Source organism: Juglans microcarpa x Juglans regia, chromosome 3D, assembly GCF_004785595.1.
Source record: "Juglans microcarpa x Juglans regia isolate MS1-56 chromosome 3D, Jm3101_v1.0, whole genome shotgun sequence".
Taxonomy (NCBI): Eukaryota; Viridiplantae; Streptophyta; class Magnoliopsida; order Fagales; family Juglandaceae; genus Juglans; species Juglans microcarpa x Juglans regia.
The window spans coordinates 11,729,792-11,755,280 of record NC_054598.1 but is presented as its reverse complement, the minus strand read 5'-3'; the positions used below and the strand labels follow the sequence as shown (position 1 = coordinate 11,755,280).

The 25,489-nt window shown below is 35.8% G+C and overlaps 4 protein-coding genes across 6 annotated transcripts; 1 reads left to right on the top strand and 3 right to left on the bottom strand.

Moving 5' to 3' along the window:
- Window positions 1-5,365: 5,365 nt before the first annotated feature.
- LOC121254699 (50S ribosomal protein L18) lies at window positions 5,366-8,377 on the bottom strand. 3 transcript variants are annotated; one of them, XM_041154834.1, is made up of 5 exons: window positions 8,258-8,377; window positions 7,319-7,501; window positions 6,960-7,048; window positions 5,842-5,994; window positions 5,366-5,737 (listed from the first exon to the last, which is right to left on the bottom strand). In XM_041154834.1, exons 2-5 carry the CDS (start codon window positions 7,431-7,433, stop codon window positions 5,555-5,557), a joined length of 540 nt encoding a protein of 179 aa, XP_041010768.1. In that variant the 5' UTR covers window positions 7,434-7,501; window positions 8,258-8,377; the 3' UTR covers window positions 5,366-5,554. The 3 variants fall into 3 exon arrangements, with proteins under 3 accessions (XP_041010768.1, XP_041010766.1, XP_041010767.1); XM_041154832.1 differs by lacking the exon at window positions 8,258-8,377 and adding an exon at window positions 8,026-8,244; XM_041154833.1 differs by lacking the exon at window positions 8,258-8,377 and adding an exon at window positions 7,589-7,993.
- A 10,166-nt stretch (window positions 8,378-18,543) lies between these two features.
- On the top strand, window positions 18,544-19,582 carry LOC121254698 (E3 ubiquitin-protein ligase MPSR1-like). The gene has a single exon (XM_041154830.1). The coding sequence runs from the start codon at window positions 18,753-18,755 to the stop codon at window positions 19,431-19,433; it is 681 nt and encodes a 226-aa protein (XP_041010764.1). The 5' UTR covers window positions 18,544-18,752; the 3' UTR covers window positions 19,434-19,582.
- Window positions 19,583-19,749: 167 nt separating this feature from the next.
- LOC121254696 ((R)-mandelonitrile lyase-like) lies at window positions 19,750-21,706 on the bottom strand. The gene is made up of 3 exons (XM_041154828.1): window positions 21,566-21,706; window positions 20,837-21,478; window positions 19,750-20,688 (listed from the first exon to the last, which is right to left on the bottom strand). The coding sequence occupies exons 1-3, from the start codon at window positions 21,657-21,659 to the stop codon at window positions 19,814-19,816; spliced, it is 1,611 nt and encodes a 536-aa protein (XP_041010762.1). The 5' UTR covers window positions 21,660-21,706; the 3' UTR covers window positions 19,750-19,813.
- A 940-nt stretch (window positions 21,707-22,646) lies between these two features.
- LOC121254697 (myb family transcription factor PHL8-like) lies at window positions 22,647-24,540 on the bottom strand. Its single transcript, XM_041154829.1, has 6 exons — window positions 24,188-24,540; window positions 24,035-24,111; window positions 23,879-23,936; window positions 23,719-23,794; window positions 23,553-23,622; window positions 22,647-23,461 (listed from the first exon to the last, which is right to left on the bottom strand). The coding sequence occupies exons 1-6, from the start codon at window positions 24,303-24,305 to the stop codon at window positions 22,790-22,792; spliced, it is 1,071 nt and encodes a 356-aa protein (XP_041010763.1). The 5' UTR covers window positions 24,306-24,540; the 3' UTR covers window positions 22,647-22,789.
- Window positions 24,541-25,489: the final 949 nt, after the last annotated feature.

Genomic DNA, 25,489 nt, shown 5'->3' with positions numbered 1-25,489 from the left:
TGGAAATACATAGTGACTGTTCGGATCGGTTTGAAAATTAATAAATATTTTTAACGGCCTAAAAGTTTTTTTAAAGAAAAAATAATATATTTGGTAATTTTATAAAGAGTCATTCTACTCATCATTTCTACACCACACTATACTTATTTTTTATTTATTTTTTTTAATTTTTTTTTAATTTTTGCTAAACTAAAAGAATTCTTCTACTCATTATCCATATTCAACACATTTGGTAAGGAAAAAATAAAAAAAATCACGTGTAGTTTGTAGTATAAGGATGATGAGTAGAATTTTTGTTTTTTTATAAAAAGTATTTTAAGCACTTACAAAAAGCTGATGGTCTATCTTCTTAAAAAAAGTAATTTTATGTATCAGCTACTATTTACTTTCACACTCCACACCTATAGCTTTTTTTTTCATAGGATGTGGGGGGTGTTTTTCAAAGAGTGGGGTGTGGGATAATGAATAATGGTTGATACATAGAATTTTTCCTTAAAAAAAACCAAATTAAAACTAATTTTATTGAAAAGCTCCGGTAGATAATTTTACATTTTTAAAAAATACCATAACTAACTTTAAAAGTATTTTAGATACATGTATGTTCACCAAATAGTTTTTTAATTATAGAACTTTATACTAAAGTTCTACAATTAAACACACTGCTATAAAAAGTTAAATTTCCTATTGCAATCCCAAATAAACACTTAAGTGAAAGGTCGTATATATAGTCATAAGTATTTGCAATTTCATCATTGGCATTCTTAGTAGCCTCATGCAAGCTAGCAGGTTGGTTACTCCAGTCTCTTTCCGAAAGGAAAAATGATAAACTTATAATTAGTTTATAACTATTTTATAACTCCACTTAAAGTTAAGGGTAATTATGTAAAATTAAATTGTTTTTTGAGTCCTGCTATAGGGAGCGCTAGCAGTGACCGATAGACCATTTTTGCTATCTTTTTTTTATTATTCTATTGGGCAAGATAATATTTTCTTTATTTTTAATTGGTTGATTTAAAATGAGTTGTAAAATAAATGTAAAGAAATTGTAGGTATATCATTAGTTGAATGGAATATTTTCCCCCCTCCCCCTTCAATGGACCAAGCTTATTTCTGTAATGCTTCAAGGCCCAGGAATCAGGATAATTGAACCTGGCCCATGACCATGGGAAGAAGGCTCGGATAGGTACAAGGGACGGCAAATCCGCTTCCAAGTAATGGGAAAAAGACTATGCCGCATTAAATGCATCAACATGGAGTGCGACTGGGAGATCCCGACTAAGAACCTGTTGTCGATAAAGAACTGTCGCGTTTAATACGTCCATATGACAATCTGAGTTGACAAGACCCCTACAATGAGGGTATAAGTAGCGAAAAGCTGACAAATGAAGAGTTAATGACTCTGTATGCATTCCTAACTCTCTTTTTCTCTTTAGTTCTCCAGCGGAAACCATCTTCTGACCTGGACATCAGAGGTGTCCCAGACACACCCCACCACTCCCTTTTATTCTTTTTGCAAGTTCAGGGTGCGGTTCAGAACCGGAAGTTACGAAACACCTATTTACAATTATCCTTTCCGAAAAGGTTACCTTAGTAATTAAGTCCATAAACTGAACTGGAAGATGCCCACACAATTGCAGGTTGTGGATTCGCAAATTTACAAAACTCTAAAAAGATTTGACAATACCAACGATGTTACAAGCCAGGATTTTCCATACCTTAGAGCACTAACATTGGACTCATTAAATTTATCTTCAAATTTTGATGAAAAGTACATATTTTCCATATATCTAATACCTTCTTATCCATAACTCCACATTGGATTAACCATTGGATTCATCAAAATAATAATATAATATTATTTTTTTAATAATAATATTTTTAATTTTTTCTTTCATGTTTTGCAATCCTTTTTTATTGTTCATTATTTAAGATTTCCCTTTTGAAAATCTATCTCTTCCCTGTGTAGTTTGATTCACATCTATTTTCACTATTGTTGGCATCCACATCAAATATTCTGCTTGTATATATGTAGATTTACCCATGGGTGTCCTTGCTTTCTCTTGTTTTTATGTTATGACCTTAATTACAATCTAACACTGATATAATGAACAAATTGTTAATTTAACTGCCAAATATCTCTAAGGATTATTCCTGCCTCGCTGTCATTGACCAATGCATAAAATTGGAACTTTGTCTCTATATCCCGTATAATTTTGCCATCCTACCATATAATTTTAGTGAAAATAATATGACAGATGCCAATACAAAAGCAAAGTTGGTGAAGTTAACAAGCATGGAGATTCTATCCATAAACTAAGGTGGATGTGCTCTAATTAGATATTGAAGCCTCCTTTGATCTTCACTGGTGTTTGACAGATGAGCACCAAGGAGCCTAGACAACAATGTGTTTTTATGTACATAGTTAACTTTGGCAAACCGTAGTCATGTGCATGGACCTCTCTATCTAAATATTTTTCGTTGATGTAGTTTGAGGGATCTTGCTTCTTTCCTGGGACTGCTCTAGTTCCAACATTGAATAGAATAAAAAACAGTAACAAAGAAAATGTTCAAAATGCCAGATAGGTTTGGCAGATCAAAATGCATATTATTAATCAAAAGGGAGGGTGGGAGGGTAGTGGAGAGCAAGAGAAGGACAAAGCAACTGCATGACAGCAAGAAGATTTTCACAACAAGCTCAAGAATTAACTCAAATTAATCTAACTCAACATCAAGCTACTATCATCACACAAAATTAGGCCATCACACAAAATAAATAGGAAGCATCTAAATATACCCAACAACAAGCATCTATTTTATTCTATGTTGAATATAAATCTTTGAAGCTTATGGATATATGTATATAACGCTCCCATTAATTCATTTGTTAATAGTACCCCAACTCATCAGCCTCTTGTAGCAGTTTATCTCGTATACCTGCCTATTATGGTTCATGAACATCTCAATGTCTTAGAAAACTACTAGTTTCCCATCAAACAGAAGCAAAGCAAAATAATGGATCTATCTCAGGGGAAATTAGCAGCATTTGTACCAGAACAAGTTGGCTTTATTTTTTGCACCAAATTTAATGAATAAGTGAAGATAAAAGGAAAGTTTCTTAATCCAATCTTAATATTCTTTTTCTTCATAAGAAGGCAGTCTCAATATCATGTTATGCATCAAAATGAGATTTCCTCCATGAGTAAATTGTTCCCTCTCATTATTCATGAAGAAAACTAATTAAAGTAACAAATCCAATAATGTTGTTATCATGTTTTCTTTTTAATGGAAACGATTTTTGATGAAACACAGAATATACCAACAAGAATATACCTGAAGGATGAGAAATCATAATAGCATGTAGAAACATGTCATAATCATAAACAAGCAAGTACTTAAGGAGAAGGGAAAAAAATAAAGAAATGGCCCAAAGAAAACTAGTAGAATCACTTTAAGCCTATCAAAACTACAAAGGATATGCATTTTTGTTTTTTTTTTTTTTTTTTTTTTATAAGTAAGAAGGTTATTGTTAATGCAAGTGCATCTAAGTTAGTCATACATTGGATCCATATAATGCAAGTGTGGATGCTCCATGTCATGTACATCGTCCTATAACCAATCTACAATAGTTGAAGTGCTTAAAAAAAAAGGAAAGCAACCATTTTATCGAGAACAGGAACTTCAAGAAGAACCAAAATCACAAGGCCTCCAATGTTACCTTCAGAAGATAACAGATTTCCTCGACATACGCACAACTCATCGGACCTCCTGGGCATATGCACTAGTCTCAATGAGAGACGCAATCTCATTCAAATCTGAAGCATTCCCATAAAATACAGATTTCGCCCAATCTAAATCAGACATTCAAACTTCAATACCAAATTTCGAGTATGAAAAACACAATCAAACCCCAACTAACCAATTTAGAAATTTAACAAGAAGAACAGAGATTTAGACCCAAAATTGAAAATACAAATAATATACTTTATTGGAATGTAAATGATGATCTTATGGTGGAGAGTTGACGGAGGAGAGGAAGAAGCTGAATTAGAGGGAGTTGGGAGCTCCTTCGTCTCTATGTCTTGGGTCATGTTCGACGAAAATGGACCTTGAACTAGGCAGGAGATATGGTTTCGCCTACTTGTTCAACAGCCCAAGTCGAGAAGAGATGAGAGATAGAAATGGGGAAGGAAAGGAATCAGATTAAAAGAAAAAGGAAAAATGTTAAAACGGATTCATGGACTGCTGGGAGGAAAGAAAGGGAGAAGAAGAGAAAGGGTCTAGGGGAAGAAACGGAATCACGGGTGAAAAGGGAGAAGGCGGTTGGAGGAAGGATTTTGTAATAAAATAATAGGATAGATTGTGAACAGTGGGTCTTCAAATATGAAGAAGAAAGTAAATATATTGTAGCTAAAAGTTACAACTTTGTGGTTTACCGAACCCAATGCCAGCGTTTTAACCCCAAACCTCTTCAAATTTTGAACATCCATTCATTTTGAAGAGACTGATGCCAGTGCTCTTACTCCTGCTTGAGCAACCAAATGCATCACATGGGTAAATGCAACGACTTCGAAACGCTTACTCAATGGTGTTGAATCGTTGATGTCTCCTCCTTCGTGGCGCTTGACAGCGGTGGATACACGCGTTCTAAAGAAGCTAGCAGCTCCTATTATGAGCACCGACATGCCGTACTTAAGTGAGCAAACTCGGATGGATGAGCAGACTCGATTTTTCTCAGGCGAGTCAACCTTAGTTGTTGGTCTTGAGAAAACGGCAAAAAGGATCGGAGGGTAGAGGTGAAGAAGATGGGGATCGAAAGAAGAAGAGAAAGATCAAGCCCAGGAACACAACGGACCAGAAGACCGTGAGCTTGGCAAGGGATAAGTGCCAGAAAATTCTTTTTCTTTTTCCATAAAATTGCGAGGATACGAAGGCTGCTCATTATGAATTGAAGAAATTATTTTATCCTTTTTTTTTTTTTTTTAAATTATCCGCTCAACATCCCACAGTTGAGCTGGGTCCTTCAAAGATCGAAATCGACTTCCCCTTCAATATATCCCTCGTGAAAAAGAAGTACGGCCATATCGGGTCTCCCCCACGGACCATAAACGGTGAAATATCTCAATCCAGTAAAAACAGGGCAGGGGTTGGCCATTATACTTTCCAAGGCTACAAATTACGGGACAAGTATGTCTGGGAAAATTAATTTCAGTGTTATGTTTGTCTATAGAGAAGGAACAACCTCGGTTCTGGACAAGGGAATGCCGAAAGGGCATTGAAGACTTGGACAGAGGAATACGTTCAATGGAATAATTTCTTGGTGGGATTATACTAATCGAAACTGGTGGTGAAGGGGATCAGCAAAATATTGAATACAATTAATTCTCGTTTCTTCATTTCCCCTAGTTTTGTTGAATAAATTTGCGAGCATAGCATACAATGTAGCCTTAATTAGAGCACTGTGACAATTAAAGCTACTACCACTTGTAGCAGTTTGAGTTTCCTAGCAAGATGCAGACCAAGTTCTACACATAACGCACAACTTTAGTTCTAAAAATTATAGACAGTCCATAAAAATACATACATTTCTATGCAAGAACCCATGATGAGAAACTGCAATTTCAAAAGCTTGCATTCTTTCCCCACAAGCAAAGCCATTGCGATCATAAGATGATACTTCATTTATGTTCAGATCATTACAAGCCTTGATAAGCTCCTCGCCAACACGTTTCGCAGCTTCCTGGCACCATCAAAAGTCAGAACAAAACAAAGTCAAGATCAGGTGGCATCACAATAACCACCGCTAAGAAAAAGGAAAGTTTTTTTTTTAGATGGAGTACTTACTATGGTGCTACAAGGGGAACATTGTCGAATAGATTTCTGCAAAGTGCTTCCATAAAACAAACACTTCTTATTTTGGTCATCGACCAGCATGGCATACAACTGCTTGTCCGAACAAAATACTGAAAGCCTTGGTCTTGTAGGTGTACCATTAAACTGGTCAAAAATTAGAAATGATGATTTCAATAGATCAAGAAATAAACAATAGCTAATAATAAATTACTTTTCGATAATAATCAATGACAGAGAAGCAGTTCCCTAATACAAGGCAAGATATAAACCAAAAGATTGAGGGACATAAGCTTATTCCAGCTTTGTGCCATACCTAACCAAAGAAATACGATGAGTAGTATCTCAAAAGACTCATATGCTCTTGTCCTGTCTTGTTACAGTTGTGTTCCTTGTTAAAAGGTAAGCGAATAAAAAAATTTATTGATACCCAAAAGAAGGGAGGAAAAAAAAAGATTTATCTAATAGATTTTGTTCCATGACTTGTACATAATAATGGAAGTTAATGGAATTACATCCTGGCTTTTTATAATTGAAAATTAAACCCAGAATATTATTTGCAGAACTAAAAGACAAGATCACGAGGGTGTACTTTCAAATAAAAATGAAATAGTGGACCCCGGCATGAATAACCCCTAGTCTATTACAAAACCCTCACCTACTAATTATTTAGCAAAAGAAAAGGAGCCTAAGGAGTACCCACCAAAAGATTAGTTGATAGATTTATGCCGAATAAAAAGAACTCCAAGTAATATGGTCAATTAAAATCGTATAAAGAAAAGAAATTCACTAAGATCAGCAACTTCTCTGTTCCTCCATAATCATAGCCAAGTTTAAAAGCCACATGTCATGCTTAAATGATCTTAAATGCGACAGCAAAATTCCCTAAAAGAACAGACTACTCTCACAGAGGAATTATCTGTTCTCCTTGGAATGCAGATGAAAGTTTCTTCGAGAAATAACGCACCATAAAGCAGCGATCTTAAACAGGAGACCCCCCCCCCCCTCTCTCTCTCTCTCTCTCTCTCTCTCTCTCTTCACAGGCACCCCAAAGGAAAAAATGCACCATGCATCACATTCTCATATGCTCTAGAAACAGAGAGATGCCATACCTTCTTTCGCATCCTCCTATTTCGTATCTTTGCACTTTCTTTTCTAGCATTTGCCCTTGCTTCAACGATCAATGGCTTCACAAAGAAAACTATGACAAATCAAGCAATTAAGTCAATCAAGACTGATAGAAGTAGAAACAGTAAATACCCTTATAGGTATACGCTGCCTGGTTTGGATTTTGCAGCACCGCACATAAACATGGGCACACAGAAGAACACACACGCAGAAAAACACAGTCAGCATGAATCTATCACGTTGTACTGCAAGCATCTTCCACATTTTGCACACAAAACTGAACAAAACACATTTTGGCTACAATAAGGGGGGAAATCAGGAATGAAAGTTTGGTTGTACTTACTTTTACTCTGCACGGGAAGGAATTTCAGGGGTTTCGAACAGATCCCAAAAGTAGAAGAAGACCTAAATTGGAGTACAGGAGCATTCACAAGATCCATATAATACTGTGTGGTCATTTAAAAAAAACCAAAGTGCCCAGAAGTGAGAAGAAGCTTTGGGAATGACTTGTACAGGCCACCTTACCCTGCAAAAAGCTGGTTACCTATAAAACCCATAATGCCAGTGAAAAACTCAAAACACAACACAACAAAAAACCGTTGAGGAATTTTACCAAACATGTTATGCGCAAATCCCGGTTCACAATCTATGTCGAACACAAAACAGTTAGGTTCACCTTAATAGGTGTACTAGGTGTACTAATCCTATACGTAAATTCTGTTCTAGGTTTTGCAGCAAAATAGATGGGGGGCACCGTACTTGGCACACCCTATACCCCAAGGGGGTTAGAAGGTGAAACTTTTCTAAAACTACAAGATAACAATATGGAACCTCAAAAACAACTTTGAACTGTCAAAATTGCTCATATCATAAAAATTCAGTTCGCTAATATCTACACCATTCATGACAAAAATTCAGTTGATGTACAGATACCAAGAATAGTGCAGAAAAGTAACCGGGGTAGTTTTTTTCATAGCAAAAACACGTTTTACCCAAAAAGTCATCCCCGACTAATAGCTTTGAAAAGTCTAGCATAGATACACTGATTACCTTAGTTCCCTAACAAGGTGAATTGATCCACCAAATTGGTAGTGGTGTCGCTACACACCTAGACAAATACTTGAGTAATTTATTAACTTCCGTATCATTTTCCGCCTCATGGACAATAAAGCTAAACTCAAGATGGTATATCTTCAATTAAATTAAACTAATAGTCTCCAAACCAAGCAGCAGGAAAAATACGATCCCTTGCTGCCCAAAAATAAAATAATAAAATTCTTACAATCTAGCATGAATCTGTTAAAGGATTTTGTTAGATGATTTTGGGTTGGTTTGGATTGGTATGGCACATCACATATTAGGCTATTAATTTTCTTCAAAAGTGGGGGTCTTGTTCAATCAGATTGTCATTGCTCTTATTAAGTCCTGTCCTTGAATAAGGTGAAATGGACAATATATAACATATACCAATTTCACTTTTCGGTAAATACCCGCTTCCCAAATATTCTCCGACCCCGCCTATACATACTGAAAGTAGAAAACTTAATAAAAAATTCAACCTTCCACCATGACGAACCGTACACACCCACAACAAACGCTAAAATATTCAATTCATTACAACAATACAAACTAATTTGCTCAGACTTTCACCAAAGTCCAAACACTCAATTGTCCAAACAATGAAATCACACAGATCGACCTCCAACCGAGGCATTCGTATAATTCAATTCTCCAAAACAAAAACCAAATTCAATCAAATTTCATCAAAATTCCGGGAATAAAAACCATCCCCATTGAACCATAACCGTCAGATTTCGTAATTTGACAATATCGAAAATCCCAAATTCAATTACTGCTGCAACAGTGAACGAGATATTACTTGCGGTCTGTTGGTGAGGAAACTCAATTTGAGGATAGGCAGTGGTGTTGTGGCAGCACATTGGGGCGGCTGTGAAGCGAGCTTCACAGTGAGGTGGTATAGGCGAGGCAAAGCTTGGGGATGGTGGCAAAGTGGCGTTGGCGGAGTAAAAAAAAAAAACAGAGAAAAAAAGGGAAAGAGATAGAGAGAGATACGTAGAGCTTGCCGAATACCAACCAAAGGTAGCGTGCGACGGTGTGGTGTGGTGTGGTGTGTGATGAGGCGTTGTTGCAGAGTGAGAGAGAGAGAGAGTTAGGGATGTAACGGATCCGGTCCGGTTTGATTTTAGATAAAATTTAAAATTAAATCAGTACGTATCGATTTTGTATTTTTTAAAATTGATTACATATCAATTATCCTCTTAAATCGATATTTTCAATTTTATCGATTTCTGTTCCAATCTAATCCGATTTTTCAATTTATATATATAGTAATAAAAATAAACATCGTAATAAAAGTAGCTATAACTATATAATTATTAATAACTAAACTAAAAGTGGGGAGCTTAATGCAGCAACCTGTCCAATTACTATATTTTACTTCATTCAGTGTCAAAAACCAAGTACAACCATTTTTTTTATGTTTAAAGTATATGATCAATTAAATTTTCATCTTTAATATTAAAATTTTATTTTATAAATTATATAATATTATCTTATATATAATTATATTAATAACATATGATCAAACAAATTACAAATGTTCATATTTAATATTAACATTTTATGTTATAATTTATAAATTATAATATGAAATTATTTCATATATGATATGTATACAACTTTCACATATAATTATATATTATATATAAAACTTATATATAAAAAATGTTTTGTATAATATTAATTTTGTATAAAATTTATATATAAAATATTAATATATATATATATATATTTCCCCAATTGGTCCAGTCCGGAAAATCGTAAAATCGAAACCGAACCGATTTCGGTCGGTTTTCCTAATATACTAACAGGTCCCAGACCGGACCCAATCAAAACCAGAAAAATAGGTCCGATCCGGTCCGGACCGATTTTTCGGTATAAATTTACACTCCCAGAGAGAGTGTGTGAACAAGAGACAAAAGAGATTGAGGATTTTAGTGAGTCTTCTATTTGAGGATATTTGGTTATAACTTATAAGACGGAGGAGTAATGGGCGGGAATTGAATGTGGCAGCATCTCCTCGATATCACTGAGACTAGAGGCAGGGGAAGGATGGGTTATAGTTTTTTTTTTTTTTTTTGGGGGGAGGGGGGAAGGAACAGATGATGAAGGGTGAAGAGAGTAACTGGAAGCAACGGGTAAATTGGTGGGAGGGCTGCTAGAGACACAAAGAGATCCCACACACTGATGTTCTATGTGTCCATTTTCCCTAGCCCTTCATTCCCCCACTTTTCCTCTCTCCTCTTTCCCCTTTAGCCGCGCGCCTCACCCGACTCTATTTCCCAACCACAACAACGTCGCTGCAGCTTGTCGCTAGCCACTACTAGCTATCGTTCCATGTCACCAGTGACCTCCCTACTAGACCTAGCCCCCACAGTGCAGCCCCTCTCCCTCTATTTCTCTTGAAATCGAGCCCCTCTCACATGGCTTCTCCCTCTCGTCGCAGCCACCATCACCGTTGCAACCCAACTGCGCTACCACACCAAAACCTTCGACAACTTAAGCTTCTCCCCCAGCCACCAGAGCCCTTCTCTCTCTCCCTTCTCCTCGAGCAGTGCCTTCGTCTCTCCGTAAAGTGCTTCCCTCTCTCGATAACCTCCTTATCGGCGCTCCACGCCGGCGATACCGCTTGGACCACCAGCATCTTCTGTCCACCAAAAGGTGGCGCGGGGAGCAGGCACAAAGAGAGGGCAGGGGCGGGAATGGGGGGGAGGGGGAGAAAGGAAAAGAAAAAAAAATAGGGGGAGACGTGGCACATCAGTGTGTGGGATTTCTTTGTGTAATCTTTTTGTGTCTATAGTGTTTTCCAATTGGTGGTGGTTGGTCGAAGTAATCAAAACGCACGTTTTGGGTTTGTAATTAATAATATATTTTCTCTGTTTTGGCAGGACCTTGCAACCCCCATCCCTGTCTGTTCCGCACATGCGGAGGCGGGCCCCCACCTCGCTACTTATATATATATTATATATATTTATATTTAATAATAAATGTTATTAGTTTTACTATATATAAATATAGTAAAATGTATTAAGTATAGTTTTTACTTAATTCTTTGTAAAAGTTACAATAGGCATTTCCATAGGAGACCAAGGCAATACAAGAGTCTCAATTAAATAATATGAGACTCTTATGTTGCCTTGGATAAGGGGTCCACCCCTACCTCCCGGCACCTGGACGAGGGACCTAGCCCTTGCATCTCGAGGGTGGGGTGCGGGGAAGGGTTGACCTTGCCCCCGCATGAGCGAGTAGCACCCCTATTTTTTGGTTGGGTGGACTAAGGTATTCTTAGCCAAATTTTAGATTGATATGACATTTAGCTACACTAAATAAGATTCTCTAAGTTCGTTTTGAAAAATTAGAAAATGCACTATTTTTTTGTGTAAAAATATTCCAATAATTGTCTTCAACATAATAACAATTAACAAGATTTTGAAGATTCTCAATATACTCTAGACCTCCTACTATGATTTGAAAGAGTTTCTTTCTTGGATTTGAAAGCCTCATAAGTTGATTATAATATGTAAGTGTGGTTGTCAAACTAAACACTTGTCTATTTATCACCTTCTCAATGCGCGAAAAAATTCTCTCTGACATGACATGCTCTTGATACCACTGTAGAATTATGAAGAACAAAGAGAAACGAAATTTTAGCAATATGGTCACACACCCGTGAGGATATTTGTCCCATAAGTTAGTGATGGACAAAGGGAATTGAGTAAGTGCAATTGTGCACCAATGATCCCTATTTATAGGCTATCATGAACCAGTTGGTAAATGGCACAATCATTAGTAACTCAATAGTTGGCAATGGTTGGTTAACATGGAGAGTTTGGTTAAAAAATTTGTAACATTTTACTAGAAAATCTTTGATTTTCTATTAAACAGGCAAGTGGATGAAAGCAGGATCAGATAACTCAATATGAAAGCAGGATGGCTCAAAAGATAGTGAAAGTAATGCAGGACCAGATAACTGGAACTCGTAATAATGAAAATAAATTGAAAACACTTAGGAAGAGTAAGGATATTTATTCATGGTGAAATAACTTACAAGGAAAACTCAAAAGGCGTAAGGATTTTTTGAGAAAGGAAAGAAGAGAAGAATGTATTCCGAAGAAAATTAATCCTAAACAAAAAGTGATGCATTCTTCTGAAACAAGATTCCCATTTTATAGATGAATGGGGTACCAATTACAATTATTAAAGCAATAAAATGAATAGTGAATAGTATTTTTACTTTTATTATATATTCACTTAGAGACAAGAATGCTTTTGTAGGGGATGACTTTCTCATCGTAAATTGCGGGAGAGTCATCTCTAAGCATTAAAAGTAGCAGGAATGTGGCAGTTGGAGACTAATCAGTCTTGGGAGGACGGTAGTCTGTCTTCTGCCAATGTTGAATCAAGTAAGGAGACCAATCAGTCTTTAGGATTGTAGCCTTCAATAGTTCTTGTCGACTTGTGCTGACTGATCATTCATCTTCAAATAACCTTGGGGTATCTTTTGAATCATGTTCAAATATATTGTTATATGGGTCAGCAACTAAAGTTTCGGATGAGGCTTCCGACTTGTTATTAGGTTCATCAGAATTATCTTTTTCAAGGGACTTCTTTAACAAATAAATCAAATCCTTTTTATTAAGCCCTCCAAGAACAGTGATATAGAATTAATTGACTATAATGATACTGATTTTAGAAGTAATGTAGATTATAGAAAATCTACGACTAAATATATATTTCTATTTGCTGGAATAATAGTTTCTTAGTTAAGTAAGAAACAAGGCTATGTTGCTAAATCTACTATGGAAGCAGAATATATTACTTGTAGTACTGCAATGAGTAATGTGGTGTAGATGAAATGCTTTATTGAAAACTTAAATTTGGGTACATCCATAAAACCAATCAATGTGTATTGTAATAATCAGTCTGTCATCTCATTGATAAAAAGTGGAACATAGAGTTCTAAGGAAAAACACATCGATATGCATTATCACTATATTTTAGATATAGTGGAAAGATGTGAGGTAAAGGTTAATTTTATTTTCTCGACCGATATGGTAGCAGATCCGATGATAAAATGATTATCTTTAGAGAAATTCAGAGTAAATGTGACTAGAATGGGGTTGAGAGAAACCTAAGCGAAGCAGCCTCATGGTTGACATGCATAACTCAGAAAATTTTAGAGACGCCCAGAAATTGGAGTTATGGTAATATCCAAATGAAAATTTTCATCATTTGTAAAGTTACTGATAAGGTAATTAAGGAAAATCTCAGGAATGACCTTAGGGTAAGTACTTAATAAAAATTCAGCACATGTCGACACATGTGTTATGTATTTGGCTGAAGTCGTCAATTGTGATAGAGATATCTATTATTGATCTAGTCACGGAGAATTAATGTCATTCATTAAGTTTTTAGTGAAATGAAGTCACACATAATATGTGATCAGTAGGAGCACATATGGTAAAAGGTGTTGTTAGATAAGGTAATGATAAAAGCGTGTGCACATAAAGACTTGTCATGCTCTAACGTCGATTTACAAAAATATGCAGATGAGAGTTGAGTAATGAAAAACTTATATTGGTACTGAGGTAAAATACTCAACTGGATCATCACCATTTTGTGTGATCAAGTGAGAGATATAATTATAAGGAGTGTGATTACCAAATGGTGTACCCCTTAGAATAACACTCTCTTCATGGTGATGGTTCCTATGGGGGGTGATGGTTAAGGAAGTGTCAAAAGACATAATATTTTGATTTAGTCAAAAGGTTATAAAACTTCTTAAAATTGTGTCATTTGTCAACCATTGAGTTACCAATGGTTGTACCATTTACCAACCGGTGCATGATGACTTATAAATATGGGTCATTGGTGCACAATTGTACTCACTCAATTCTCTTTATCTATCACCAACTTGTAGGACAAAGACCTTCACGAGAATCACCATATTGTCAAAATTTCATTTCTATTTGTTCCTCATAATTCTTCACGTTTTGAATAGATTATTTTGGTGGTGGACATTGGACAAAGTTTTCTTTTCAATTAGATTGTAGAAAATCATTCCAAATCAGTCTATTAATACGATAAGTATTCATTGACTATGTAACACGTACATATTTTTAAAAAATTTAATTTAAAAACTTTTATGTATTCATTCATTAAAAAAAACATATGCTTCTCACATGCTCAATGAATATGTTATTTTTTTTTTTTTAAAATACATCGGGTAAAACTTCCTCCAACCCAATTTAGGGGAAAATTTTATCCTTTCAATAATGACACGAAAATGCAATAGAATTAAAATTAAAGAGTATATAGTTTTAGGAAAAATTCTGTTTTTAAGTTAGAGTAAATAACAAATCTAGTAAAAGTGTTTATACATAACATAATTTGATTTGGAAGAGAATAGAATAACTCTAGTTTTAGAAGAGTAATGGTAGAAGCTATACTCCTATCGCACTTTCATCGTATTATATAAAATGTATTACTTTTCAACACCATTGAATTATTTTTTATACTTTTAAAAGAAAAATTCAAAAATTGATGGGCTATGTCATCTAGAATAAAAATAAGATGAGAATATAAATTATGAAAATTTTCAGTTTTAAAATACGGAAATGAATATATTCTTAAATATTAGTGTATATAGAAGTAATTTTAAAGAGATGAAATTTTATAATACTATAAGAATATAAGGGTTGGCGTCTACTAACCCACCATTCCCAACTAAATTTCCATTTGCTACAGCATTCTAATCTGAAATTCCCCAATGCCGTCATCAACTCATTACTACTTGAAATAACTTGAAATAAAAGACAAAATCTGAAATTTTTTACCATATTTAACATTTTTATGATTCAAAAGAGTCTTTATTTCTTTATTTATTTATTATTATCATTGTTATGAAAGGGACCCCAATTTACTTTACAGTTCAATCCCATTGAGTAAAAGATAACGGTTGTTAACAAATAAAAAGATAATGTATTAAACGCAATGATGAAAGCCACGAATAAAAACACCAAGATGAATCATATCACTTGAAACAATAAAACCTTGTATGTGACGTCTTTATATGATAAGTTTGGAATATTTATTTTCTAAATTCCAGATTTTAGTGGGAAAGTTTTTTCAGATAAGTTATTCATTTTTTTATTTTGTGAAATTGATTTTATTTTATTTTAGATATGTTTTTAACGGAAATGTGGAAATTTGTAAAAAGTAGCAAAACCTATTATAAAAAATATTTGTAAGAGTTGATTATTTGTATCCTTATCAAAAATTGTTATGGTTTTTTTTTTTTCTTTCATAAGATTATTAAAATATTAATAAAACAATCTGCTGTAAAATAAATTATAAAAAGAGAGTGCGCCTCAAAAGTCAACTATAACTAGTACAGATGGTTGAGTATTTGTAAGTTAATGGTTAGGCCACGTCTGAATTTTGATTTAACTCAATTTAATTTAATTTTAAATTAAATTTAACATTTAAATATTTAATTTTTAAATTATTAAATTCATCTCAATTCAAAATCTCTTTACACGTAGGATCTATAAATTTTTTCAATTCAATACTTTTTTCACGCGAGATCTAACTTTCCATAAATATATTTAAACACATTTAAACTCATCTTAGATAAATCTCACAAAACTCACTCTACCATATCAACTCATTACTATTCATAAAAGAATTTAACTCATCTCAAATTAACTCAATATACAAACGAGATGTTAGAAACTTAAATTTTGAAACTTTTATAGGAACCCTAAGGCCTAAAATGAATATAGAACTTCTTATTATAGTGTTTTAAAAAATAATTATAATTATAAGTCAAGTAATCAAAACAATTTATAGTAATAGTCGTTTTAAATAAATAAATATAATCAAAACAATTTATTGTAATATTCTTTTTAAATAAATAAATATTATAAGTTTTTATGTTATATATTTATATGCTTACAATTGTAATGTTAAAATCTAGACAACAATGAATAATTGGTAGATATATCCATAGCACATATGTTAACGCCTAAAAATAGTACAACAGGCCAAAATGAAGGAAAGAAATAGTCATTCTTGATTCATTGAGACTAATCGAGCCTCAATCGGTGTTGTGTGGTGCCCCCAACGGTTGTTCGGTGCGGCTATACATTGTCTGCACATACATTCATAGTAGTTAGCAATATATAAATGCAGAGAAAATAAAAAGACGAGAACGCACAGATTTGTGTGATTTAGTATAATGCCTACATCCACAAGAGTTTTGAGAAGGAGAGAATCTACTATAATGTGATTATTTTACAATCTCTAATGGTCTCTCATCTTTACTGTACAATGAAGATTGGAGCTCTATCTTCTAGTAGAGATCTTGTCACTACAGTCCTTGTTGTGAGGTTGAAGAAGTTGATGGAGTAGTCCAGTCTCCCCAAAATTGTCTGAGGAAGCCCTATTTATTTTTTGCTCATTTCTTGCTTTATATCTCTTCTTCTATTCTTTACGTCACATTTTAATTTTTCCTCCTGATACTATTTTTATTCCTTAGCTTTTTGTCTTTTCTCATCTTCTCTATTGCTTCTTTCTAATGAGATCACGAGATCTTTTACCTTGGGTTGGGTTTCGGATGTGGGCCTTGAATATTTTACAGAACTGCTATAGGTACCCGCCGGGGGTACCTTTTGGGGAATCGACTGACGTGGTTAATGCCACATCAGCCTATATTAAAAAAAAAAAAAAACAAATAGATTTCAAAAACTCACGCAAACTCATCTCACCTAGCGGCAAACTCATTCCTGATATTGCATCTCAGAAGAAACGTACCTGCAACAACTTGTCTTCATTCTTGGCCATCTGAGCAACGAGTATCAAGTTCCCCATTTGAAAGCCATGGCCCCAAAAAAGGAAAGGTAGTAGAGCATACAATTTTTGCATCTTTCTAGGTTTTTCTGATCTGCAGCAAAACAAAATATTCAATATTTTTTACTTTTCCCAAATAGTTGGTGGGCAAATTCCATTATGAATAATGAACAGGGTGGTGACCATGATCATGAATCCCTCGCATCACTCTGTTCCCATCAAACAAACCAATAATCAAACATTCTCCATCTCCTTCTCATCTTGTTCTACATATGTTAGCTAGAACATAAAATGGTAGATTTCTTCTTCAGTTTAGGGCATGCAAAGAAATGGAGCACGAAGAAGATTTTAGAAGATAAGAAGAAGGTGTGAACTAGTAGATGAGAAGAACTTGTCTTCGCGTTTCGTCTTCGTGGTCGTCTGTGGGGAAGCTTGCTCCAAAAAGCCGAATATGTTCCATGGGTTTCAGATGAGAAGAAGATGCATAAAAAAAAAAATGAAGATGGGAAGAAGAAGATGAGAGGTACCTGATCTTCGTGGTTCTCTGTGGGGTACAAGAAGAAGAAGATGAAATCAATCTCCATGGGTTTTCGAAGCTTGCTGCGTTCCAACCTAAATGAATTCAACGAAACGATGCGTTTCATTTTTACATGTGGATGGACGTGTACGCGGGGGGTTCTCAACCCCGAGTGCAAGTAGAGTTTTTCAATATTTTATCCCCTCCAGCGTATATGTGATACTTATATTCTATTATAGGTGGTCATATCAATTAATATAAAAATAATACACTTTTTCATTTTATCAACTTCTACCACATTTGTAACATGACACATTTTTAAGTAATTATATTGATAAAAGAGAAATATTTTAATTATAAAGAAATTTTATAGAAATTAATTCATAAACTAATATAGTTTGATATGATACGTTATATTATAAAATTTGGCTATAGCATTTTTTTTAATATAAATAATTATATGAAACGTGTTATAAGAACACGATTGAAATGAAAGATATAAAATAAAAAAGTAGTATTCATTTTAAAACTATATCTATATAAATAATTATAATTATAGAATATATTTTGAGAAAGCGATTCAGCGGAAAATAAGACTATCATCGTGACATCGTTCTGGATTCCAAAAGGCGTCAACGGATACTACAATACGCCCGTCAGTACATGATAGCCTCCCTTAATATCTAGTCTTCGACTCTTCCCCACCTAAAAGGATTTCTTACAAGATTAACATAAAACAAACGAGCAATGCTACGTAACTTCCTCCACCTTCGCTCATCATATTTATTAAATTTTTAAATAAATAAAAAAGAAATTAAAAAAATGTGATACGTAAAAATTGTGTGAATAATTAGAGGTTGGTAGAACTTTTCAAAACAAAAAGCTTCGAATATAATAATGAACGAGACTGTATTTAAATATTAAATTGAACTGAATTGAACTGAGATAATAAAATATTATTAAAATATTATATTTTAATATTATTATTATTTTAATATTTAAAAAAATTAAATTATTTATTATATTTTATATTAAAATTTAAAAAAATTATAATAATAAATTGAGACGAATTAAAATAAATTTTACTTCCAAAAGAAGGCTCGCCTCCTCCCCTAACTTCTCTTCAGTGCTAACAAGTTCCAGATCATTCCACAACCTTCCGGTTCCTGTGGTCGCCCACCTCCTCCCCTAACTTTTTATATTCCCAATTCCACCTCTTTTCATCTCCATTATTCAGCAGCTTCTGCTTATCCAAGTCTCCCTCTCACGCTCTTCGAAATCTTGACTCTGTATTTTGGTGTTTTTGGGTTGTGGTTGTGTTCTTAATCCCATGGCTTCTGAGCCCGAGGTGTTGGATGTTTCTTCCGTGTTCGATAGGCTCGTGAGGAGCCGAGACCACTCTTTGTTTATACCCTTGATCCTGGGATTCACCAGCCCAGTAAGAGACTCACAAGCGCAGGAGCTCCCGGATCAAGAATCTGACGATGCACCCACAACTCCGCGCGACAGATTCATCCTCGTTAACCCCTTTACGCAAGGCATGGTGGTGATTGAAGGATCTACGAGCTTGGAGAACCTGCTGCGCGAAGCGGTTGTCAAGGATGCACAGCCACCGGCCTCGAAGGCTTCCATAGAGGCCATGCCGAACGTGGAGGTTGGTGAAGATGTTGGGGAGTGTGCGATATGCTTGGACGAGTGGGAGGTTGGTGGAGTGGCAAAAGAAATGCCCTGTAACCATAGATTCCACGGGAATTGCATAGAGAGGTGGCTGGGGATCCATGGGTCTTGCCCTGTTTGCAGGTATAAGATGCCTGTTGAGGAGGAGGAGGAGGTGGGGAAGAAGAGGGACGAGGAAGGGAGAGAAAGCAGGAGGAGGATCGAGAGGGAGATTTGGATCAGTTTCTCTTTGAATAGTGGTAGGAGAAGTGGGGATTCCACTCATTCTCCGACCACTACTGATTCCGACGATTCTTCCTCGAGTTCTAGACCTGATCATGGAACGGAGGTTTAGACAAATTTTGTGAAATTCTATAAGGCTTTCTTTTCCTTTTTTTTTTTTTTTTCCTCCGTTTCTTTTGGGGAAACAACGTGTACATGTGAAAAAATTAGAGCTTGATTGTGTTTTCCTTGGAGAAATATAGGATTTCCATTTTATTTTCTTGTATTTTTTTGTAATTAAAACTGCAATTGTAAGAACAACAGCAGCACCCATGATCAAACATATCTTAAACTTTAAATGGCATATTTGTCAAATGGTTAAGCCCCAGCTAGATGCGACAGGAATCTATGAAGTTGTTGATTCATTCTATGAACTGATTTTTTTTTTAATCATTGGATATATACTTTTGAGTTCTCAGTCATCTGATACAAACTAGGAGCCCTTCAGAGATCCTATCTGTTTTTCTGGGTACTAAATGCACAAGCATCTTCTCTTTCTTTGAGAATCCTGATCCCTTGGTATCTTCCTAGCATTAAGAGTGTGGCCATTGGATTTGTTCCTGGCGATTCCAGGAATGTTGAGCCGTCCACTACTCTCAATCCCTGGACCCCATAAACCCTGTAATCCTTGTCCACAACCGACCCAACTGTACAACCGCCATGAAAGTGATAAAAGGTCCTCACATTTTTCTTGCAAGATTTTCTCAGCTCCTCCTCACTAGACATGAGGTTATTTTTGTTCTCCTTCTCCAGGAACGCGGCGATTGAGTGAGACCCAGCAACTCGCTCAAGCAGTTTGCTCATCTTTACACATTCCTCCAAGTCCTTTTCCTTCGCTAGATAGTTGAATTGAACTGAAGGGTTTCTCCTGGGGTCTGTTCCATTTAATTCGAGCTTACCTTTTGATTCTGGGAATGCCACTTTGGCAGCAACTGTCATTCTCGTTGCATTCAAACTTACAGGTATGATTCCTGCTTCAACTATGATGTTAAAGTCATCTGCTATACCTGCAACTTGGGGGGTGTCTGGTAGCCTCTTTTGTGGCTTATTGTCCACCAAGAGGGCGATGCCAGGGTTGTCTTTCATTGCCCATCCGACCCCTTTCAAGTCCAGCACAAGTGGGATGCTAAAGTTCCTCAGGTGTTCATTAGGTCCAATCCCACTTAGTAATAAAATTTGGGGGCTGCCTAAAGCCCCTGCTGATAATATTACATCTCCCCATGAACTGGAATCATTATTTTGTTTGATATAAGCTTCGTGGGCTTGATCAGTACAGCCGTTACTCTCGATGAACCTTATACCATATGCTCTGGTTTCGTTCCTATTTTCTACATCATTTGAAAAAAGTGAGGTTATAGAATGGGATAATTCTATGATAGAATGCAAGCTAAATTTGCTACTCAATCCAAAAGATGAATAAAGATATCTTACGCACCCTATTACTAAGAACTATTTATAATAAACTCTCTTGCTTACCATTATGGAAGATGACATTCTTTACAGTTGCATTCAAAAGAACTGTTATATTTTCGGGATTTCCTGACTTCAGAAGATCAGCTGAGGTGTGTCTTGTTCCAAATTGATCAAAGACGGTCGCACCCACCTTTGTTCCTTCGATATGTTCCAAACTAAAACCATTGTAAGGTAGAATTCCTGCTTCAAGAAGGCCAAACTCAGCAACAATCTGCCACATGGTCAACTCAGGTTTAAATACAATTCTAGATTCCACCCATTCATAAGCTTGTCTTACTAGTTCCTTATCCAACCCCACTTTTTCGATAAAATTCTCACTTGCTCTACTATAAAACCCAAAATTTATAGCCGATGATCCTCCAAGAACTCTTCCTCTGTGATTCATAATCCCATCCTTGGAGATGAAGCTTTGCGCTACCGATGTGTACTCATCGGTTTGGATCAACGCCAACCCGTAGTACTTCTTATCCAGTACCAACGGATTTCCATAGGGTGAGCCACCTCGTTCCACCAATAGCACGGAGAATCTCTCGGATAAGGTCGCAGCTAGGGAGCAGCCAGCGGTGCCTCCCCCAACAACAATGTAATCAAAATGTTTGCCTGACACTTCTTTGACATCTGAAGTCATGTAGGGGAGTCCTTTTTCTACAGAGATGAAGAATGAGATCAAACTCCACTCAGTCAACCTGTATGAATTGAAAAATCAAGAAAACAATCGTCGGGAGTTCATACCTTGAGGCGGTGAAGAAGCTACGGACAAGTTAAATAGTAAGAACACAGATGCTATGAGAAGTCCGTGGCCATGAGTTGTTCGTGAAAGCTCCATGTTTTGTGTCTCCACGTCCCTGGATCAGAGGGCAGTATATATTGGCCTTGTGCGCAGGCAGCATAATTACTCAGTCTCTTAGTGCTAAGGCATAAATTTATTGTAGATCCTTATGTTCAGTCATATTAAAGCATACGCATGGTTTGGACAATGATTCTGTTTTTGTTAGTTGGATAACTTATGATGTTTCTGCCATGATGATTTACAACCACATCTTAGCTTTTTACTTGGGATTTATGGTATAATATCATACCTAAATATACCCTACTTCACTGTCTGTTTGACAAGTGTAGGAAAAAGAATTCAAGAACTGTACTGGCTAGTGTTCGCACTGATTAACAGATTAGGTTAGAGAGATGAGACATGCAGGCGCAGCAACAGAAAAGGTATACAACTAACATTCTTTAAGAACTTTACTTACAATAATCACCCAAAACCTAAGCTTGAGTCCATTTTTGAAACCCTGCCATTAGTAGCTTTGACTCCCACAAACGTCATCTGCATTATATATATATATATATATATATATATATATATATATTTTTTGAAATTGCTACCATTTAGGGAGCTTAGCTTCTATTTATTTACGTCGACTTCTCTGCCATGATATTAAATAACCTTCTACCTTTCCGATCATTAATTGAATAGTTTTCGAAGGCATATATTTTTAGTTTTCTCTAACTTATGCCGTTTTAATTTTAGAGGAAGATAAAGAGCTTAAGTTATGGTTCTTGATAGGTTGAGTTACTTCGGCATATTCTATAAAGGGGTTAGTCCCTCTCTCCAGTCAAGCGAAGTCCATGTAACCAAATTAAAGATCAAAATGCCAATGCCGGCGCTTCCTTAATAGTTCTATTTATTCCAAGATGGCAGGAAACATGTTGGTCTAGTTTTGATTGATTAATTTTCATTATTTCACAACTTTAACTATTAATGGGTATCGTACAGTTCTACAAGTTTTGGATAAAATTATGAGGCAGAGATCTATCCACAAAAATATATATTATAATACCTTCTTTTTATATGAATATACTTAATATACTTTCAAAAGTTCTTGAGGGTCCTTACATGCAACAATATACAGTCTATAAACAAAGGATTAACTCTAAGAATTAAGTTTGCTGCGTAGACTAAAACCGATCTGTATTATCAAGATTCCAACCGTTGCATAATTCTATTCCCTTGCTGTTCAAGTCTATTGCTTTTGGACCTGATTCAATATCATGCTGATAGTGGCTGTTGAGATCTAGTTTCTCCAATAATCCAGATTTTCTCGGTGGATTACCACTTTTGTCTCTGAGCGTTGGTGATCTTTTTGAAACTGGTTGTTCTGCGCAAATACCATCAGAAATAGCACTTGCGCTTCTCTTCCTCCCACTTCCTTGATTGCTTGCATCAGTGCTCCTTGGCTTGTCTTCTGGGTGAAGATCCATTAACGAAAGTTCCAGAGCAGTTGTATTAGACATTTGGGGGTCACCACTGTCCTTCATCGGTCTCTTCTCTTCCTTTCTCCCCGAGCTTTCGGATGATGTCAAGGAGCTTTCCATGGAGCATATCGTGCCTCTAACTTGTTTCCTCTCCACGTCTTTTAGACTCAGATCTCCTGTTTCTGTTAATTCTGAGACCGAAGAGCTCGGGCAGCCAGTGTTGACCATTGAGACTAACTGGGAGAGTTCAGCTTTTGCAAGTTCTACTCCCAGAGGAGAAGAATTATACCCAGAAAGTGTTTCCTGAGCTTTCTTCAGTACCGATTGTAAATACTTCCCTTGGGCTTCAATTCTCAGCTGCAGATGTCTCTGTACCTGGAAACAGAATTCTAATATAACCGGCATGTGTTGGTACATAAAACTCGAAATTAACATACTTGTAATGGAATTGGTTTATTGGTCCTACCTCAATCTGCTCATGCAGCTTCCTTTGTACTTCCATTTGCAATTGGAGAGCCTGAGCAATCTGCAAGTTTCTGAGAAACACAACACTAAATCAATAGGAGCTTTTGGGGGTTATTATCATTTTCCATCCAAATTATCAAACGATGTGATCAATCTCTGACTATTACTCGTTAATCTGGTTTTTGGATGCATCACTGACGTCCCTACTCAAATGCCCATCGTTGGTCTTAATCTCTCTGTGATCTGCACCAATAACAAGAAAGATGAAAACCAAAATGAGAAGAAAATAAATGGCTATGATTGATTAATCGGAGGCACTCCAGTTACCTTCTTCCTTATTGTCAGTGCAGGATTCTGACAGCTGGCTTTTCCCCAGCCTATATTTCTGCAACAAGAAACACGAACATACAGTTTTAGAGTTCAGCTTTCCCTTTTGGTTATATGAGAAACAAAGATTGATAGAATCATTGTGAAGGAAAGTACCTGTAAATGACTCTTCAGGTGGTACAAAGTCAATCCAGGAATTCCCATCACCCTCATCAGACTCTTTGGTGTTGCCTCTGGTCATATAAAAGATATTAGAAAGCAAGAGTGTAATCAGAATATTGTAACGGATAAACAAGCTTCTAGACTCACTGTCTGCCCCTCCAAGTTGATCCACTGCTTCCGTAAATCTCTGATGAAGTTCTGGAGTCCATTTTAACCTGGGCTTTGCATCAGTGGACAAAACCAAATTCATGTTCTGATTTTGCATATTGCCAGTTTCTATTTTATGGATGAGATGAGAGTCAGAAAGAAAGCTGAAACATAAAAAATGGGTTTTGATTAGCTCTTGTGTGTCAATATGTAGCAGCTATAGTTCTCTTTATAATTTGGAGTTGCTGGCCTGTCCTATGTTCTCTCTCTCACTCCATATCTGGAAACATAAGTGGGGCTATGCTGGGGGAATATATGCCATGAGCTGTGGTTCTTCCTTTCTCCCATTTCTCATTTCATATCAACTTTTATTTTTTAGTATTTTTTTTTTCTTTTTTCTTTGACTTGAAATAGGGGGAGAGAATCTCTCTGGTGCAGCAAAAACAGAGAAAGCAACACAGTTTAATTTGAGTCTTAAAAGGATAGAAAAGAGGAAAAAGTGTATGGTTTGTTTTTATCTTGCTGTTTTCCAATCTCTCTCTCTCTCTCTCACTTCCTCTTTGTGCTTGATTCCCTACTGAATTAGGTAGCCCCACCATGATGAATAATGGGTGCAACTTTCCTGGCACTGTGAGAAGCTTTGAAGCAAAAGAAAAAATAAATTTGATGGGGATGCTGTAATGGATATTTCTTTTTGGTGACTGAAAGCGAAAACCAATTGGGTTATTTCTTTTTCTTTTTTTTTTTTTAATTTTCTTTCACCTTTTTTTTTTAATTTTTAATTTTTTAATTTTCTTTCCTGTGAAGAGTATGGTGTGATTGGCTGATTCTTTTTGTTCGTAGTAGGGATGGAGGAATCAAAGAATCTCACCTTAGATTTTAGGACCCAAACTTGCTCTATTTTTTCTTCAAAATATGTACTCTAGCGAAAGAGAATCAAATCAACCATCTTATTGAATTTGAAGGTGATGCTCCCACGTTATCACAAGCACAATTTTTCTTTTCTTTTCTGAAAATTGAACTAAAAAGTAGTCATGTATTTCTATGATTATCCTAAAACAGGTGAGGGAATCTCTGGCCCCCTGAGTTCTATATACAGCCTGTCAATACGATTCCATTCATTGCTCGACTTGGATTTAACCCTCAGCTTTATATACAGACTGTCAGTACAGTACCACCCATTCCCAGACTTGGCTTTAACGCAAGGCACTGATACCCCCAAAGGAAGTGCAATTCCTAGACGGCTCATCTCTCATATTATATTCACGTCACTTAAATAATAAGATTTAATTTATAATATTT

Coding starts and splice junctions, on each gene's coding strand:
- LOC121254699 (XM_041154834.1), bottom strand. CDS start 7,433: ATGACCACACAGTATTATATGGATCTTGTGAATGCTCCTGTACTCCAA. Junction 5,995..6,959: donor ATAGGAGGATGCGAAAGAAG/GTATGGCATCTC, acceptor ATTTTTGACCAG/TTTAATGGTACACCTACAAG. Junction 5,738..5,841: donor GTTCCCCTTGTAGCACCATA/GTAAGTACTCCA, acceptor TGATGGTGCCAG/GAAGCTGCGAAACGTGTTGG.
- LOC121254698 (XM_041154830.1), top strand. CDS start 18,753: ATGGCTTCTGAGCCCGAGGTGTTGGATGTTTCTTCCGTGTTCGATAGG.
- LOC121254696 (XM_041154828.1), bottom strand. CDS start 21,659: ATGGAGCTTTCACGAACAACTCATGGCCACGGACTTCTCATAGCATCT. Junction 21,479..21,565: donor AGCTTCTTCACCGCCTCAAG/GTATGAACTCCC, acceptor TCATCTCTGTAG/AAAAAGGACTCCCCTACATG. Junction 20,689..20,836: donor GAATGTCATCTTCCATAATG/GTAAGCAAGAGA, acceptor CAAATGATGTAG/AAAATAGGAACGAAACCAGA.
- LOC121254697 (XM_041154829.1), bottom strand. CDS start 24,305: ATGCAAAATCAGAACATGAATTTGGTTTTGTCCACTGATGCAAAGCCC. Junction 24,112..24,187: donor TCAACTTGGAGGGGCAGACA/GTGAGTCTAGAA, acceptor TTATATGACCAG/AGGCAACACCAAAGAGTCTG. Junction 23,623..23,718: donor TCCAAAAACCAGATTAACGA/GTAATAGTCAGA, acceptor TGTGTTTCTCAG/AAACTTGCAGATTGCTCAGG.